Source organism: Equus przewalskii, chromosome 9 (genome assembly GCF_037783145.1).
Source record: "Equus przewalskii isolate Varuska chromosome 9, EquPr2, whole genome shotgun sequence".
NCBI classification, from domain to species: domain Eukaryota; kingdom Metazoa; phylum Chordata; class Mammalia; order Perissodactyla; family Equidae; genus Equus; species Equus przewalskii.
This window is the reverse complement of record NC_091839.1, coordinates 51,100,474-51,120,213: the sequence shown is the minus strand read 5'-3', so window position 1 is coordinate 51,120,213 and position 19,740 is coordinate 51,100,474. Positions and strand designations below refer to the sequence as shown.

At 35.5% G+C, this 19,740-nt stretch overlaps 1 protein-coding gene across 1 annotated transcript in view; it reads left to right on the top strand.

Moving 5' to 3' along the window:
* Positions 1–19,740, top strand: part of ASCC3 (activating signal cointegrator 1 complex subunit 3) — a 320,801-nt gene that overhangs the window by 280,461 nt on the left and 20,600 nt on the right. Inside the window, exon 37 of the mRNA XM_008516619.2 lies at positions 11,947–12,171. Coding sequence (XP_008514841.1) covers positions 11,947–12,171 — 225 coding nt within the window. The remainder of the gene's footprint in view (positions 1–11,946; positions 12,172–19,740) is intronic.

The following is a 19,740-nucleotide window of genomic DNA, read 5'->3' as shown; positions in this document are numbered from 1 at the left end:
AAGGAGATACCACTTAATACATACAAAGATGGTTACAATCAAAAAGACAAACAATAGGGGCCGGCCCCGTGGCCGAGTGGTTCAGTTCGCTCGCTCCGCTGCGGCGGCCCAGGGTTCAGATCCTGGGTGCGGACATGGCACCACTCATCAGGCCACATTGAGGCAGCGTCCCATATGCCACAACTAGAAGGACCTGCAACTGATATACAACTATGTACCAGGGGGGATTTGGGGAGATAAAGCAGGAAAAAAAAAAAAAAAAAGATTGGCCACAGTTGTTAGCTCAGGTGCCAATCTTTAAAAAAAAAAAGACAAACAATAACAAATGTTGGTGAGGATATGGAGAAATTGAGACCCTCATTGCTGGTGGGAATATAAAGTGATGCAGCCACTTTGGAAAAATTATTCCTCAAGATGTCAAGTACAATTACCGTGTGGCACACCAGTTTCACTCCTAGGTTTATGCCCAAATGGATTGAAACGTGTCCAGACAAAAACTGGTACACAAATGTTCATAATACCCAGAAAGTGGAAAGAGCCCAACTATCCATTAACTAATGAATAGATAAATGAAATGTGATAAATCCATAGAATGGATAACAGTTGATTCTCACAAGCTGTCTCTAATACTCCACTGGTTCTCTCCCTCTTAACTCTCTTGTTATAGAATTTTCTCAGTAGTTCTCTTGATATGGTTTCTTAGAAACCTAAAAATAACTTTTTTAACTCAAAAAAATGCGCTTCTAAATATATATAGGTCGTCCTTAGTCTAGAGAGAAGAAACCTCTTTGTTTGATTTTACCACACTCCTCAACTAAACATCTTATTTCCTTTCTCCTACTCACTGCCAAAATAAAAAATGAGATCTCAACCTGCTATCTCTATTTCTTTTTCGTCCATTCATTCGTAACTTCCTCTCACCTGGATTACTGTTGTTCAGAATTTTTAGAGGTTCCCAGTGTTCTCCTAATTACCCACTGTTACAGTCTTTTCTTAGTACTCATTCTCTTCGATCTTTTTATAGCATTTGACAACATTGTTTACTTCTTCATACTTTCTTCACCCTTAAAAGTGCACTTTACATCTTATTCAGCTCTTTTTCTTATGGCTTGACACTGCCTCCCCTTCCTGTGCCTGCCTCCAGTTGTTCTTCAACTTTTTTTCTTGGTTATCTGCTTTTCTATGTATTCACCTTCCCAGGTCACACACAATTATAGTTTAAAATACCAGCTTTAAATAGATGTATGTCATAACAGTCACCAGTCTCGACATGCTTGTGAACTACAGTTCCACACTTATGCTGGCTCAGTGGACATTCCCACTTCATTTTCCCTCTGTGACCCAAACTCAGAATGTGTCAGTCCTGGTCTTCATTATTGCCGGAAGACTGATTATTCCTGTCATTGTTTTGTCTATCAGTTGTACTTGCATTCTTTCATACTCTCAAGATGAATTACTTCGAGTAATCCTTGGCTCTTTCTTTTCTCCTCCCCAACTCCTCATATTAAACCAATTATCAAGACTGTTCAGACCTTCCTTTATAGTTTTTTTCTCAAGTTTCTGCCTTCTTTAAAAAAATGTTCACTCTTCAGCTTCCGTCTGGGTTCTTATCACCCCTTTCCTAAATAATTGTGCTAAACAGTCACCTAAGTGATTCTCCCACTTTAGTTTCTCTCTCCTCTTTAATTCACCCAACTCATCCCTGCCAATTTATCTGTTTTAAAACACCATCTGTTGGACTGGCCTGGTGGCACAGTGGTTAAGTTCACATGTTCCACTTCGGCAGCCCAGGGTTCACCAGTTTGGATCCCGGGCACAGACCTACGCTCTGCTTGTCAAGCCATGCTGTGGCAGATGTCCCACATAAAAAGTAGAGGAAGATGGGCACAGATGTTAGCTCAGGGCCAGTCTTCCTCAGCAAAAAGAGGAGGATTGGTGGCAGATGTTAGCTCAGGGCTAATCTTCCTCACAAAAACAAAACCAAACAAAAGAACACCATTTGTATCATTTCTGCCTTCCAAAATCTAAAATTATGTACATAATAAGGCATTATTTCCTGAACCTGGCTGTCAAGACCCTCTGCAGTCTTCCTTTTTTACCTACACCTTCCATTAGACTCTTACAGATCCACCCTCACTTCTCCTGATTAACCATCTTACTTTTACCTTTGCACATGCTGCATGTACACTCAGCTTCACGCCTTTGCTATGATTCCCACCTGGAAATGTGTCTAACATTCATCCATCCATCTTGGCTCAGCTACCTCTTAAAATATTTACTAATTCACACTTGTTGACTACTACTTTTTCTAAATTCATGACACCAATGTTTGTTTCATTAATTTGTCAATCACTCCCGTATTATCTTGTGATATTTCTTGTATATCAGTCTATTTTGATATTTCACTTTTAGATTTATTTAACTTTTCGTGTATGTATGTATTAACTCTTGGAAGAAAAATATTCAGTAGTTATTAAATAGATTAGAATGTTTTAATGTTTCTACTTTGGGTTTTTCTTTTTCATTTATTTTATGTTTGAATGTAATCTCATAGCCTATAGAAATGCAAATTATAAAGGAAGTCATCCTAATAAATATGTGAAGTTTTAAAGGCAGAAGCAAGGTGGTAAGAAAATATTTGTTTAGCTTTTAAAGGTAGAATGCAGAGTGTGACATTTAACAATAGACTTATTATATGTGGCTACTAATCTTGGTTATCCCCTTTAGGATTCAAACCTGATAGCATCAAGATTTTTATTTCTTAAAAGGAAAATATCTAAACATTGTTAAGCTATAAGGCATTTTTATTATATCCTTGAAAACTGAGGAATTTTTTTTCAAGTTTCATCAAAGAGCAATTTTTTGAGGACTTAGCTATAAATCCTGGAAAATAGAAGTTTCTGATGGAATTCTTACCACTGAAATTATTTTAAGTACAACAGACCTGCTGGTACCCACTATTATAAGACCCGTTAAAATCCAGCTGTCAACCAGGTGGTCATTCTTGCAATGGAAAGAATAAGGTATTATTTCTTGTTCATATTTGTTTTTGGCAAATGATTCGGTGCTTGCCCTAATTGGTTGAAGGCCAACCATATGTCCATAAGTTTGAGACATTGATACAAATCAGACACATATACTCACATAATCCCTGAAAGGAAACATACATAGATCTATGAGTAATTACAATTATATCAGTATTTACATTTTTGCCATCTGCATATAATAAAATTATTTTGATGCTTTTAGCAAAGCAAATTGTATGCACATTGGAAAAAATATTTTATTATTGCTTAATTACCTAGATCTTAGTTTTATCATTTTCCAAAAAGTGTTTTATAACCAAGGGCTCTTTTTTTCCTTTTTCCCTTTAACCTGGAATGTTACTAATTTCACCCCTAGTATACCTTTCTCTGAATTTTGAGGTCATTATAAATTCCACGTAAGTTTAGTTTACGGCAGTCTTTTATTTTGGAGATACACTTTACTCAGTATAGTAGTATATGATTTATTCAGTTTGAGTAGATAATTTTTATAAAAGCACAAATCATGTGTTAGAAACAATACTAATTATATATACTATTTGATTTTAAAAATGTTATATTACACTTAATTTTTTAATAGATTAATGATTAAATAAAATGTAATCTGAAGTAATAAAGATAAAAATATGAGGCATAGTTTCTTATCCCTTAATATATCTGAACCTGGCTTGGTAAATGCTAGATTATTTTTCAAATATTATTATAAAATATATAATATACAATTAGTTTAGTTCTTCTGAAGGGCACAGAAATTAAACAGGGTTCCTATTAGGGAAATTTACTGAAATGCTTTTTCTACAGCTTCAGTGGCCAAAAGACAGCACTGGAATGTGAGAAACTAATTTTGGTTTGTTGTAACGCCTCAGAATGTTACAAATTAATCAAGTGCTACTTAAAGTCTAGAACTCATTAACTTTCTAAGTTTTACTTTTCCCATAACAGAGATTAAGTTATAGCCAAGGCTTCTTTAGTCTCTCACATTGATCAGGTTGCCATCCCCACTGCACACGTGCCCTCTCATCTGCTCCTTAGTGAGTTCAGCGTGGGCAGTGAGGTGTGCAGCGACATAAAAGCACTAGTTTACTGTTACGTCATGCTTACGCGAGACCAAGCATGAACCCGTCCTGGCCGTTTCTTACCCCGGTAGTTTGCTTAGGTAAAGCAGAATCTTATAGTTACTGCCCCTGTTCTTGGGAGAACAAACAAGTTAGTGATATAGTGGTGTGAATAGACCATTCTGTCAGAGTGTATATCCCCAGTAAACTAAGATCAGTGTAAATATGCGGGCAAAACATAGTAGCATATATACCTATGTATTTTTTTTTATTTTTTACCTTATGTGCAGTAGCTGAGTTTATGGCATTTGTAGAACAGAGTGAGGTTTGTAATGAAAAGGGAAACAAAATGAAAACTATTGAGTGAACAGCAGGGCCCATTTCATGTGATTATGGAAGATGTTTCTTTATTCTATTTTTTCTTTTGCAATCTAAAAACAGTAGCAGGGGGTTGCAAGCAGAGTTCATCATAGGTTGTCAATCACTGTCATTTAACATTTGCAAGGGAAGACGTCTTTATTCAAGGACAGCTGGGCAAATCAGAGACATAGATTTGCAGTTAGTAGCCTGTCCAGCCCGCACTAAATAAACAAGGACAGGGCAGACAAACCAGCCCCTCACATAAAAATATAATGGACTCCACTGACCTTGCTGCCCTCCATTCAGCTTCAATCCCAGTTGCATAAAAGCTTCACTGCCCACTTTCAATTTCCTTTAATTACCTACATGATGTAGATAAGAAAATGAACCTCACTTAGACTCAGTGATCACACACAGGAAATTAACTAGACAAGTTGTTTAAAATTAGAGGAGTAATTTGGGAGTAAATAGACTGTCCTACTGAGGAAGAAGTGGCTAGAAAGGGGCTCGTTTCCTTGCTTGTTTTTAAGTGGGGATTTTGATTATTTTACTAGCTCTCTCTGCTGATCCTGGGGTTGCTGCTTTTCTAATTAATCTAAACTAAATAAAGCATCTCCTTTGTAAGTATTCTGAAATATCCAGAATAAACTACTTGAAGGAGGTAGGAGCTAAGTAAAGTGGTGAAGCAAACGTCACATTCTAAGGAGCTTAGAAAAATTGTGAGCTGGAATTCCAGGAATAAACGATCGTGGTTTTCACACGAGGGTCTGGTAGAGCAATTGGGGATTAAATAGCAGTTGTCTTCATTCATTCTTCATTTTAAATTGCTTCTTGAGTCCATAATCAAACCAAAAAGAAAAATTTTAAATGCTAATATTTTTTATTCTAATTGATATAAAAATCGTTATTTTCTGTTTCATTCTTGTGTTCATAGCACTTGAGTTTTAACTAGAAAACACTGCAGGATTTCATAGTAATATAACAATCCATAATACTTTTTCTTCAGAGAAGTTGCACCAGGTGTGTAATATAAATGATTTGGTTTTTTTCCCTGTCTTTCCACAGTATTTTGAGTTGGTTCACTGAGGTACACCGAAAAGAGCATATTTCCTTATCACACGATGTGCTTTTGTGAACATTTAATTCATATGGATTTAAAAGAAACCTAATTGGAGATTGGAGACTAAAGCCTGCAGTATCAGATCTGCAGTTCAAGAGGATACAATTCCTGAATATTTTATCTTTAATTTGACTGTCTCTTGTATTACAAGAACGTTATCTTTTAAACAGCCAATATTTTCTGTAACACAATGACGTAAAAAGTGTATGATTACTTGGATGAAATGAATGTGCCGCTAGTAAAGCATTAGTAAAAAAAAAAATCTTTTTTCTTTGAATAATATTTAAGATTCAATGTCATTTTAGGTAGTGAAGTATATTTACCTAATTATAAACAAAGATTTACAGCTGCAAACTGTAGAACAAAACTCAAATAATTGAATCTTAAACCTCAGTTAACATCTTGTATGGTGTCAGATGTGGGGATTATTATAATAATGATAATGCCTAACATTTTATACCAAGTCTGACAGTGTTTAAGTGTTTCATAAACACTATCACATTGAATCCTCCCACCAAACGCCAATTGAAGATAAGGAATTTGGGACTTAGGGAGGTTCAGTTACTCTCAGAAGGTCACATAGCTTGTAAATGGCAGAGCTGAAAATCCACCTGTTGTATCAATTCCCAGATCCACTATTCCCTCTCCCACCTCACACCATGCCATACCACCCTCGTGATCTCTAACATTTCTAAAGAGATGAATTATTACTACGTTCTTTGGATTCCCCTTTAATTCAAACACTGGAAGCAGAAAAGGAGGGCTCCTCAAAGGAAGTAATAGCTTTTGCTTAGACCTCAGTTAATTATGGATAATTTTTAACTGTGGAAACTATTATTGATTTGATATTTTATAAACTTTCATAAATCAAATATCAACTCCTTTGAAGATCTCAAAAACCTGTGTCAAATTTAATAATGAAAAAGATGTTACTTATCAAAAGCATATATTAAGTAATAAATTCTATATAGACATTCTAAAGAGTGTGTCCCTGTAATGAGTCAGTGTTTCTTTTTTTCAATTCAAGTTTGAACCTTAACCTATCATTCCTCCCTTCTTTATCTAAAAAAATAGTTTTTTACTCTCTTTCGACTCAGTCATAACCTCCTCAAAGGTACCCTCCCTCACTCTGTTACAATTTGTAACTCTCCCTCCTTATACTTGTCCAGTTGTCATTTTACTTTTATTCATGGTCAATTTGGATTTGAGGTCTGGCTCCCCAGCTTGACTGTAAAGCTTCATGAGAATAGGGGCTGATGTGTCTGCTTTTGTTCACCATTGCAGACCCAGCAATAATATGTGTGGAATAATATTTGGTAAACGAATGACTCAGCGTACTCAGACCTTGTCCATTGTGGTTATTAAAATACTTTTAATTTTTATTAAAGTGTATAGTTTTCCACAGAGAGATTAAGGAACCTTAGTATAGAAAGATCGCTTTGTGCACTGCGAAATTTTTCATGCACTGAATTAAATTTTTTAGTAAGGTCACTGTCTTCGGGTAATCTACATTAAAGATCCCATGGCCCCCTTGTTAGACTTAGAAGGATCTCTCTACTGCAGAGCATTTTTTCCAACCTAAAATGTACTCAGCTGTGAGCAGACTCATCTGATACTGATACTGCTGGCAGTGAGCAAATTCACAATCCTAGTGAAGCAGGGGATTAAAGCAATAAATCGGGTAATTCAAGCAGAATTGGCATGGTTTGGAGAACAGTGGAGTCCCATCTTACATGGAGTTTAGATTCTAAAGCAGAGCAAATAAAACGAAAAGCACTAATGATCAAATTTACTTGAAAATAACCCCAAGAGTACAATAAGCATGATTGTGAGTAGTCAGCCCTCTTCAGATGTGCTGCTTCTCAGGGAGGTCAACACCACTAGTTTTCCTCCAGCCGTGGAGCAGATCGTAGCTTCTTTAGGGCCGAATGAAGTAGTTGGCTTGCATTTTAGAAGTCACGTTTTATGAAAAATGTGCATCCTTGGATATAGAATCACACATCACAGAAAAACATTTATACTTTCAGAGCTATTTGGGAACTAAGACTGGGGAATGCCCAGTTTATATTGTTGCCTCCGAGTCAGTCTCTCTCTCCCTGTCTTTCAGTGTGGGAAGGGGATATATAAGGCTTCTTATCAAATTTGAGTAGGATTGTACTGAGAGAAGTGGATTACTTAGGTAATACTATTAGTGCCTTCAGCCGAATTCTTACTTTCCTTATATTTTTTTATTTTAATTGAATTTTTCATATAATTTGTAAGTCTAATCCTGTTTCCTATGTATTCAGGACCTGAAGAATCAGTTCAGTTTGCGGTATTAAAATAGCTATTCGATTTTCTTCTGGTGAAAGATCAGAAGTTGTATTTCATGAACAGTAGATAGAAATCTAAATAGGAATAAATTTTTAGACTTTGAAACAGACTTGCAGTTGATTTCTTCTCCCTTCACCTCCACCTAGCTCTCTGGATTATCGGCATCTCTTTAAGTGTGTTTTGCATACTTGACAGAAAGCTCCCGCTCACTGAGTGTTCCCAACTTCTCTGCTATTAATAGCATCATCATTCTCCACATCCCTGAGGCTTAAACCTTAGACCTCTCCTTATCTGTCTTTATGGATCTGCTTGTGCTATTTTCTCTGTCTGGAATGCAGGGAATCTCTCTCCCTCTCTCTTCTTCTGCGAATTGTGCTAAGCCTAGAACAAACACTCTCTCTTTTGGGAAACTTTTGAACACATCCAATTCACTCCAGTACGCTTTTCTGAATAAGAGTAATCTATTCTACACTTAAAATAATTATTTATATAAATTATTTCTTCCAATGTCATTTTAATTTTCTTGAAGAAAAAGATCATGTTTTAGATTTCTGAACCATCTTCTTCCTTATCTCCTGTTTCATTTTTCTCAAGCCATTTGGCAAGTCTGGGATAGCTGGTCAGTTACTGATAGGAATCTGGAGCCCAGATAATAGATTGAGATGGGTCAGTCATCTGGTGACTGCTTCAGTCCTGAAATTCACCTGAAATCAGAAATAATAGCATTATCATACATAACTGGTCCTTCTTTTTTGGCAGATGACTGCAGAGAGAACACAAAATAGCTGAAACGACAAACAAAAAGAAAACCACTATGGCACACAGGGGCAAAACGTTATTAACTGCAACGTGTCAGCATACGCTTCTTACATAAGGCAGTCCAAAAGGGTGAAGAGTGTTCAAAATAGCCTAAAATAGCTGTGATATTTCTTAGTATTGCAAAACAAAGTAAAACAGTGGACGTAATTTAATAATATTTTTCCAGTTCAGTTAAACAGAATGGTTCAAATATTCATTTAAGATATTGTTTTCAGCGTACTATATTAAATCAATTGAAATTATTTTTAGACAACATTTTTTAGTCTTTTGGACTCACCCTTTTCCCTCCCACTGTAGGGCCTTTGCATATACTCTTCCTAGACAGCTCTTCACTTTTCTTTCCACCTGGTTAATACCTGCTCATCTTCTATCTTAGCTTATCTGCCTTTTTCTTCAGGAAGCCTCTATGACTTTTCTAACTTGATCTAATTTCTTTGATAAACTGTCTCATGCTTCCGTGTATTTCTTCTTCATAGCACTTGTCACCATATCAAGTTTGCATTTATTTATATGATTGAATATAATGTCTATCTCCCTCATGAGGTAGATATTCAACAAGTATTTGTTTAAATGAATTTATTCCATTCAATTTTTGAAATAGGAATTTGTTAATATAATGATGAATTTTTATCATAAGGATATAACTATCATCATTGCCCTTTTTTTTAAGTACTCTTGTAGTATATTCTTAGCATACAGTAAAGGCACAAGTTTCTGAAATTGTTGATGAAGTAAGAAAAGATGAGGACATACTATACGTAGAGAGTAGAATACTCAAATTGTTTCACATTACTGAATTTGAATTCCAAATAATAAAATCTTAAGGGGTTCTGTCAGAGAATCCTATTTCGTGGGCAAGAATCCTATGCCTGTCAAATGCAAATCACAGTTATCTTGTACCCCTCTCTGAGTAGGTACTCCCTGCTTTAATTCCCATCCCTCCCACTCTGACCCCTTCCCCAGATAACCACCTGTCTGTTTCTGTTGCTATAGATTAGTTTGCATTTTCTAGAGTATTATATAAATGAAATCCTAAAGTATGTACCCTTTTTTTGGTCTGGCTTCTTTCACTCAGCATAATTATTTTGAGACTCATCCATGTTATGGTGAGTATCAGTAGTTCATTCTTTTTATTGCTGAGTAGAATCCCATTGTATGGATATAACACAATTTGTTTATCCCTTTGCTTGTTGATGGACATGTTTTTTCCAGTTTACTTGATAAGTCTTTGTGTGGACATACGCTTTCTTTTCTCTTGGGTAAATCCATAGGAATGGAATGGCTGGATCACATGGTAGTGGTGTGTTTAATTTTTGAGAAAATGTGAAACTGTTTTCCAAAGGGACCATAACATTTTACATTCCCACCAGCTGTGTATGAAAGTTCCAGTTTTTCTACATCTTTGCCAATACTTGGTATGTCAGCCATTTAAATTTTGGCCATTCTAGTTCTTATTTTCCTAATAGCTAATAATATTGCACATCTTTATATAAAGTATCTGTTAAAATCTTTGCCCATTTTTTCATGGGCTCTTTTCCCACTTTGAGTTTTAAGAGTTTGTATAGTCTAGATATAAGTCCTATATTAGATATATGCTTTTCAGATGCTTCCAGTCTGTGGTCTATATTTTCATTCCCTTAATGCCTTTTTAAGAACAGAAGGGTTTTATTTTGATGAAGCTCAATTGATCAATTTTATCTCTTATAGATCATGCTTTAAGTTATCCTATAAAAAAAAATCTTTTCCTAACCCTAGGTAACAAAAGTGTTCTCCTATTTTCTTCTGGAAGTTTTATAGTTTTAGATTTTATATTTAGGTCTATGATACATTTGAGTGAATTTTTGTATACAGTGTTCGATAGGGATCAAAGTGTTTTCTTTGTTTTTTTGGTGTAGATACCCAATTATTCATTTCTTGAAAAGTCTGTTCTTTCTCCACTAATTTGTCTTTGAGCCTTTGTCACAAATTGGTTGTCCATGTATGTATGGGTTTATTTCTAGACTCTTTATTCTATTCCAATACAACCCTTTTTTGATTAATGCAGCTTTGTGTTAAGTATTGAGATCAGGTAGTTCTAGCTTTTCGGCTTTGTTCTTTTTTAGAGTTCTTTTAGCTAGTCTAGTCCTTTGCATTTTCATATGAATTTTAGAATCAACTTGTTAATTTTTACCAAAGGGGAAAACAAAGTCTGCTGTGGTTTTGATTGGGATTGTATTAAATCTATAGATCAATCTCTCTCCATTTAGTTAGGTTTTTTTGCAACAAATTGACCCAATTTTTGTTGGTCTGACAAAGTCTTCATTTCTCTTTCACTTTTGAGGGGTGATTTTACTGGGTGCAGAATTCCGGGTTGGTTGCAGCTTCTGTTTCTTGTCCACACTGATCCTTCAACAATTCATCAATTACAGATCTGTTTTCTTACTCTTGCCCTGGTGCCCTTAGCAGTGTCTGCTCTTGAGTCTCTGCTCCAGCTGCCAGCTGTGACTCCCTGTGTTCACCTGTCTCCAGTCTTGGGGGTAGCAGTTTGCCCTGTGTCCTCCCCTCTCTTATGGATCCAAGAAGAGTTGTTGATCTTTCAGTCTGTTCAGCTGTTTACTTGTTGTTGAAAGCCACATAGTGGCTTTCAAGCTCCTTACATGTGTAGCTGGAAACCCTCAATTTTGAATCACTTTATTTTAATCTAATTTATTACAATAAATTTTTACCAATCCTATCCTCATCTCCTCTTCCCCCAGCCCTGCCTTATTTCTTCCACTCATCCTATAGATCTTAATTTAAATATCACGTTTTCCAAGAAGTTTTCCCTGACCCTCTAAAATAAGTAGGTCTTCAAACTAAATGTCTCTTAGCACCCTGTACTTACCTTATCAGAGCATTCATTACATTTTGTAGAACTTGCTTGTTCCTGGTGAACTCTCAGTTTCAGGTTCACTGCTGTGGCCCCAGAGTCAGGCATAGCGTGTGATGCCCAGGAAGTCCTCCGTTATTTTTGTTGACTGTATAAATAAGAAGAGCTTTCATAAATTTCAGATATATTGTACATTACTAGCTTTTGCTTATGTATTAATAATAGTATTGAACAAAGCAAAATTCTAAGGGGCATGGTTGTTTGTCTTGTGTTTTTTCTAAACCATGTTTTAAACGCCAGTAGTTAAAGCTAAGAAGTACATTAATTATTATATTTTTATTCTAGCACATTATTAAATATATTGATGGGGGATTTTTTTTTTTTCAGGATGCAGAAGAATACACAGATTTGCCAGTAAGACACAATGAAGATCACATGAATAGTGAACTGGCAAAATGTCTTCCCTTTGAATCAAATCCTCATTCATTTGACAGCCCTCATACCAAAGCCCATCTCCTACTCCAGGCCCATCTCAGCCGAACCATGCTGCCCTGCCCAGACTATGACACTGACACGAAGACAGTCTTGGACCAAGCACTCAGAGTATGTCAGGTATGAAAGTCCTTTCTACTACCTATGTTTTCTCCCATCATTTCTGGTTTGTTTGGGTTCTTTCCTATTGGGATAAAATATACTTGCATCTTAAAAATTTTATTGACTCTTTGTTGAGAAAAACCTGGTGAATCAAATCAAGCATTTTCAAAGGAAAAAGAAATATAAATACAGTAAGATGACAATTTCAGTCATCCATTTAATCAAATTTATTGAAAGTAAACTAAGTGCCAGGTACGTTTCTAGCACTGAACTATAGCAGTGAGCAAGACAGAAGAGTCCCTGCTGTTGGGGACTTGCACTCGAGATGGAGAAGACAGACCATTAAAAATATAAGTCTAGAGGTGATAACTGCTATTTTAAAAAGATGAAGTATAGGGGCTGGCCCCGTGGCCGAGTGGTTAAGTTCGCGCGCTCCGCTGCAGGCGGCCCAGTGTTTCGTTGGTTCGAATCCTGGGCGCGGACATGGCACTGCTCATCAGACCACGCTGAGGCAGCGTCCCACATACCACAACTAGAAGAACCCACAACGAAGAATACACAACTATGTACCGGGGGGCGTTGGGGAGAAAAAGGAAAAAATAAAAAAAAAAATAAAAAATCTTTAAAAAAAAAAAAAAAAAAAAAGATGAAGTATAGTAAAGGAAACAAAGAAAGATGGAAGGTGCCATTTTGCACTATTTTTTTAATGTGATATTTAGGGACTATCTTGCTTATAAGGTGACATTTAAGAACGAATTGAAGGAAGGGAGTGAGCCATGGGATTATCTGGGGCAGTGTATTCCAAAACTGAGAAAAACTAGTGCCAAGACTCTCATGTAGGAACTTACTTGGTATATTTAAAGAAAATCAAGAAGGCCATTGTAAAAAGGATGGGAAAAGGTGATTAGAAATGAAGTCAGAGAGGAGAAGGTATTGAGATTATAGAGAAAATGGGGTCGGGTCATGTAGGGAGTTTGTAACCCATGGTAAGGATTTTGGATTTTACTCTGAATGAGAAGGAAGCAACTAGAACAGTGGTTCACTCATGGTTATGTTGGTTATATATATGAATATTTCCCGCATCAATTAAAACACAGAAATTCTCCAATATTTATTACTTCACTTAAAAATAATAATAAGCCCATTATGTTAATATAAGTAACATGATTTCTCAGGAAAAATATCTATTCTTCAAAACAATAAAAAATTAGTAAGAGGGCCAGCCCCAGTGGCCTAGTGGTTAAGTTTGGCACCCTTCACTTCGGTGGCCTGGTTTCAGTTCTAGGTGTGGAGCTACACCACTCCATTAGCGACCATGCTGTGCTGGCGGCCCACATACTAACAAATAGAGGAAGATTGGCACAGGTGTTAGCTCACGGCAAATCTTCCTTAGGAAAAAAAAAATTAGTGAGAAGTGTGGCATTGTTTTACATTTTTGCAAATATCTTTAGTGTCTAACTTAATAGAAGTCAGCTAGATTCATATATCTCCTTTTGCAACCATTCTGTTATAATGTGATGTTTTAGTTGAGATATGTGAAGAATCCTCACAGAGATTTGTAGTTTGAAAAGGTTTTGTAGCCTTTTCAGATAATTATGGATATACTTCTTTGATGCTACACAAAAATTTGACATGTGGTGTTTCTTGAAAGTTAATTGCAATATGGAATCTGAAACTGTATCAGTGAACTTTTCATGCCTTAAATACTTTAGGTCTAGGCAAAAAATGATGGCGGCTGGACCAGGTGGATATGAGTGAGATTGCTGAGAATTGGTTAGATTCTGTATATTTTTTTAAGTAGAACAGAATGTGCTAATGTGTTGGACAAAGGTTTTTAGGGAAAGTGAGAAGCCAACGATGATTCCATGGCTTTTCTGTAGAGCCAGAAGGATGGAGCTGCCATTTCCTGGGAGATGATTGTGAGAAGATCAGGACAGGGGGACACACCTAAAGGACTGAGATTATGAGAGATTTTGATTTTCTACATTATATGCTTTTTGGACGTTTCTCTATTAAAAAACAATTTTTTAAATTTTTAAAAGACTTATGGTGTTTTTAAAGATAGAGTAAATGAATCTGTGAAGATATATGTACAAAAACCTCCATTATGGCATAGTTTACAAAATTAAAGACTTGGAAATAACCTAAGTATCTTTCAGGTTATAAATCTTTCAAAATATTAAAATTCCATTTGTGAATTCTACATCTGTGTAGACTATCTGTATCTATATGTTAAAATATACCTAGAGAGAAGATCCAGAATAGTGTCCACCAAAAGATTAACAGAAGCCACTTCTGTGTAGCAAGATTTTAGGAGATTTTTAATTTCCTCTTTATGCTTTTCTAAAATCTTTGAATGTTTTTAAATGAACTTCTAACATTTTTATTTTCAGAAAAAAACTAATTTTATTATTTAAAAGAGTAGGGGTGTTTTATAAAATAGAGCAAATATAAACAATCAGGAATTAGAAGGGAAGTAAGGCTGTAATAAACACATAAATTTTTTTGACCCCCTTTTGTAACTAACACGCAGCTTACCTCTCTAGAAGGATGGTTTGCCACTCTTTGTAAGTCACACTTTATAAACAAAGGTTAAAGTTCCTAAAGTTTTAGCTGTGGCCGTGAATGCTCATTTGTGTTTCCTATACCTGTTTTTTTTACCCCTCAAACACTGACCTGTTAATGCACCCAGGGGTCAGAAAGGGTTGGAGAGAAGTTGCAGGAGGAATTCAACTTTTATCCTTACAGATATGCTTAGAATGTACATATGTACATCATATGCAAAAATTATAATGTATGATAAACTCATTGATACTTTCTTTTTTTACCCCTAAGTTGATAATGATTCAAAGGCTATATAATAATAGAAATTAATAATTTCCAAAAGAGTCTGTTTCTGAATTTGCCATAGGGGAAAAGATTCAGTCAGGTACTTTGAGCCTCTATTAGATATTTTTATATGGAGTTTTTCGGATCATATTTATATTTCTTGAATGTTGTTTGATCCTTCTAAATGTCATCTAAAGAAAAATAGTTTTCTAATTATAAAAGTAATACACTTCATTGTAGAAAATTTGGAGAAACAGCATATTAAAATTAAAGTCATTTATAGTAATTATATCTTCACCCCCATGAATATGAGGCCTTTTCTTTTTTTAATGAATTTAAAAATTTATTTTTAATGAAAAAATTTAAATTTTTTCCTTTTGAAACAAATTCAGAGTTATGAAAAGTTTGTAAAAATAGTACAATGAAATTTCTATATATCCTTCACCCAGCTTCCCCTAATGTTAACTTTTCACCTCAGTACTGATCTCATCCTAATAACTATCTACAGACCTCATTCAAATTTTGAGTTTGAATTTTGTTCCACTAAGGCCCTTTCTCTGGACCAAGATCCAGTCCTGGATCCCACATTGCATTTAGTTGTCATATCTTCTTGGTCACCTTGTCTTTCATAACCTTGGCACTTTGGAAGAGTACTGGCCAGTTTTTTGTAGAGTTTGTCCCTCAGTTTGGATTTTCCTGATGTTTCCTCAGAATTACGTCGACGTTATATGTTATTGGCAAGAATACCACGGAAGTGATGATTTGTCCTCTCGGTGTATCATATCAGGAGGCTTGTGACATGGATGGGTGTCTTTACTGGTGATGTTAACTTGGTACACTTGGGGTGGTGTCTGCTGGGCTTCTCCACTGTAAAGTTAATTTTTTCCTTTTCTAATTAATAGGTATCTTGTAGGAAGATAACTTTGAGATTTGAGATTATGCAAACACTCCGTTTCTCATCGTACTTTCCTACATCATTTTCAGCACCCATTGGTGGTTTTCGTGTGAAAGTTACTACTACTGTGATTTTCTATTTCCATCATTCCTGGAATTCTGCTATAAAGAACTTTCCCTTCTCCTTCACTGATTTATTTACTTTATTCACTTATTAATTTATATAACTATAGACTTATGAGTGTTTGTTTCATTCTATTGCCTAAAATCTATTGCTATCATTATTTATTTTGCTGCTCAGATTTTCTCCTAGTCAACCACTGCGGCCTCTCACACTGGCTCTGGTATCCCTTTGACATGCCCCATCATTTTTTAATATTATTGCATTCTGGCATCTTGTACTTGCCTTGGCCCTGGAATTGGCCATTTTCCCAGAGAGCCCTGGATCCTTTTATTAGAGAATGGTTTTAGAGACTAAAATCTGGGTGCTTGTTGAACATCGCTACCTAGGTGTCTTTCCCTGTAGGTCCTCTCTGTAGACAAAGCTAGGAAATAGAAGTATGTATATAGAGACATCTACTATATCTATTTGTATATCTACTTATCTGTGTATGTATTTATATATGTGGGTGTTTCAGTGTGTGAAAAACATTTGTATCCATAAAACCATGAGTTCAGTCTAATACCTCCAGTTCCAAACCAACACCAAAGGGTTCATTTTAGTCTTTCCCCTTTTTTATTTATAACTCCTTTCTCCACCTGTGAGAAACATGGCTTCATTAATCAAAACATATTTACATATTTCCTCAATCTTAGCATAGTCCTGTGGTAGTCTTAGAGTTACTAACCCTTTCTCCTACAAAAACAAATTTACTAACTGGAATACAATAGTTGTGTATAGTGCTTTTTGTCTTTGGAGACTGAAAGGCTCTCTCTCTTTGTACATTTACACTCATACACACTTGCTGTCTCATTTTCTTCTTTTGCCAACTTTTATCTTGTTATTTTATAACCTTTTTTAATTCAATAATTTATAACTAAGTATTCTTTAACATTAAGTATTTTTCTGGAGCATAATTTCTAACAGCTGCACTATATTCCTTCATATGAAGGTCATAATTTGTTTAATGAGTCCCCTGTTATAAGACATTGTGTGTCCATTTTCCTTTCTTATAAATTATAAACTTTAGTTATGATCATCTTAAATGTTGACTTGGCTTTTCAGAAGCCACCTGGTAATAAACTTAGTTCTAAAGCGATGGCAAACAGTTTTATGTCCTAAATCTTCTCATTCCTGCAATTTCTTCTTAAGATTATAATAATAGTAAACAAGACAGAAAGAGGAAAGAATATTAGAGTTGCCAATGGAAAATTTGGGGAGAAAATCAAGAGTTGATCAAATTTTCCATGACTGATTGACAGTTTGAATTATTGTACCCTATTATTCTCGTTCGATACATGCATCCTGCTGGCCTTAGACAGCATTGGTTCGCGTGGTTTTCCAAGCTGCAGCCCTGCTGGCTGATTGAACGTTATACTACTGTCCTCATGGGACATCAGCACGACCTTGGGTCTGTGTATGGGACTCAGTGCCACCAGCTCTTACTATAAATTCAGCTCTGCTCCTGTTTTAGTATAAGGCCTTAGGCAAGACACTTAACCCCTGGTGTCTGAGTAAAAATAACACCTTCTGGGAATGGGGCACTGGTTAATGTTTATAAAGTAAACAACAATTTGAGGACTCAAGGAAATAGGTCTATCCTGGTATTCTCATTCTTAGCTGGTTCTTTTATTTCCTTGCTTTATCATAGTAATTGTAACCCTAAAGTTTTTTTTATTCCCTTATTTTATGGAAACATAACTTTTTATATGAGCCATCACGTAGATTATGAAAACTCTGTAGTCTTGATTCTCCATGTCCTGGGACTCTTTCACAAAAGAAAAACATAGTTGTTATGGTAGTGGTATTCCCCCTTGCTTGAAGTCAGAATGGCTAATATAGCCTGCCTTCCCTTCTTGTACCCATTTGAAATTATATTTGTGTCATTTTTTGGTTGAAGGTGTTTTTGTCATGGTTCCTGTTAATATTTTACTGTTACTATCATTTCCATTTCCATCCTAGTCAACAAGAATAAAAGTCAAAATTACTGTGATATCGCAATTCTTAAAATCTGCTTAAAATGTTCTAATTTGTAAATTAAGTAATTATGGAATTGATTATTCTTGCCATTCACCTTTGATTCCTCTTCTTGATCATGTTAACTGTAAAATATATTTGTAAAATGTAGTAAATGATATGACATACTTTCTGTGTTGGAGGTACCAAAGAAAAACTTTGTTAGCTTCTATGGGAAAATTACAAATAAGTATCAAAAATTAAAGTAACTTGCTTAGATTTTCCAAATTTGGTGACAACGCCAGAACTGGTGATAAACATCTGGTGTTTTGATTAGCTTTCTGCTGTTTTCATCGAGACAAAGAAATTAATGTTCAGAGAAGTTAACTTTGTTTAAAGGTGATTTTTTTGAGGCAGTCCATGCTGAAACCAAGTGGAGATACCAGGATTTAAATCCTGTTCTAATATCTCTGATCTCTTCTGAGAAGTCTTTACATGATTCTAATGTAATATAAATATTATTTTTCATTTAAATGAAAAATATCTAAATACAATACAAAGGCAAATAGCATAAGAGTACAGGTTTATTTCTTAGTCACTTCCATTACCGCCTACTATTTACAGCAAAACTTCCCAGTAATTGAATGCTTTCAGTTGTTTAATGGAAAAAGGGAAACCATGGCTTGAGGAGCTGATTCAGTGAGCTGAGAACCAGAGGCCTGTGAACTTCAAAGTGCCATGGTGCTGTCGCTTTGCTGGGTTCATTTGGGAAGATTTCTCTCAGATGTAGCAGAGGCCAGATTTACCCTTCAGCTAGTGCTTTCTAGCCTGCAGCCTAAGTTTAATAGATCAAAACGTTTGTGTGCCTTTTAAGACTTCTGTTTTAAAAGACTTTAGCAGCAATGCCTTTAAAGACTACAAGATAATGCTGTATCTCATGAAAGAAGAAAACACACACACAAATAAGACAGTGTAGATTGATTAGAAAGATCTCTGGAGAACTATGCTTCCAAATTTAAATTGGAATTAATGTATGTTAAATAACAAATGCTAGCACAGCATTTGGAGAACTGAACACCATCCCTTTACCCCACACAAAAAAAGCTCTATTTCGTGATGGCTCATAAAGCAGACCATCAGGAACAGTGGTGGTGGTGAACATTCATTAAGGACTTTCTCTGTACCAGGCTCTTGTCTACTTGGTTTGCATTGAATTGACTCATTTGTTATGATAGTCCAATGAAGTAGACAATTATTATCCTCGTTTTATAAATGAAGACTAAGTAACTCTCCCAAGAGCACATCAGAAAGAAAAATAGCTTTCAGCAAAAGTTGGATGTATAAAAAAAGTGTATATCACAGGGTTCCCTTGTCCTATAAAGATGGATTTAAAAATTGTGCTCATGGTCTGTTCAGAATTTGTTTTAAAGTGTGAGAACTTCACAGGAATTTCCACGTTTTTTTAAACCAAGAATTCCTGCTAGACCATGAATAATATTTTTAAATTACAGTTGTGCACTGCATAGCAACATTTTGGTCAATGACAGACTACATATACGCATATATGATGGTGGTACCGTAAGATTAGTACCATATAGTCTAGGTGTGTAGTAGGCTTGTGTAAGTTTGTGTAAGTGCACTCTGTGATGTTCGCACAATGACAGATTCACCTAATGATGCATTTCTCAATGTTTCGCCATCATTAAGCGATGCGTGACTGTAATCCTCCTTTTCAATGTATACTCAAA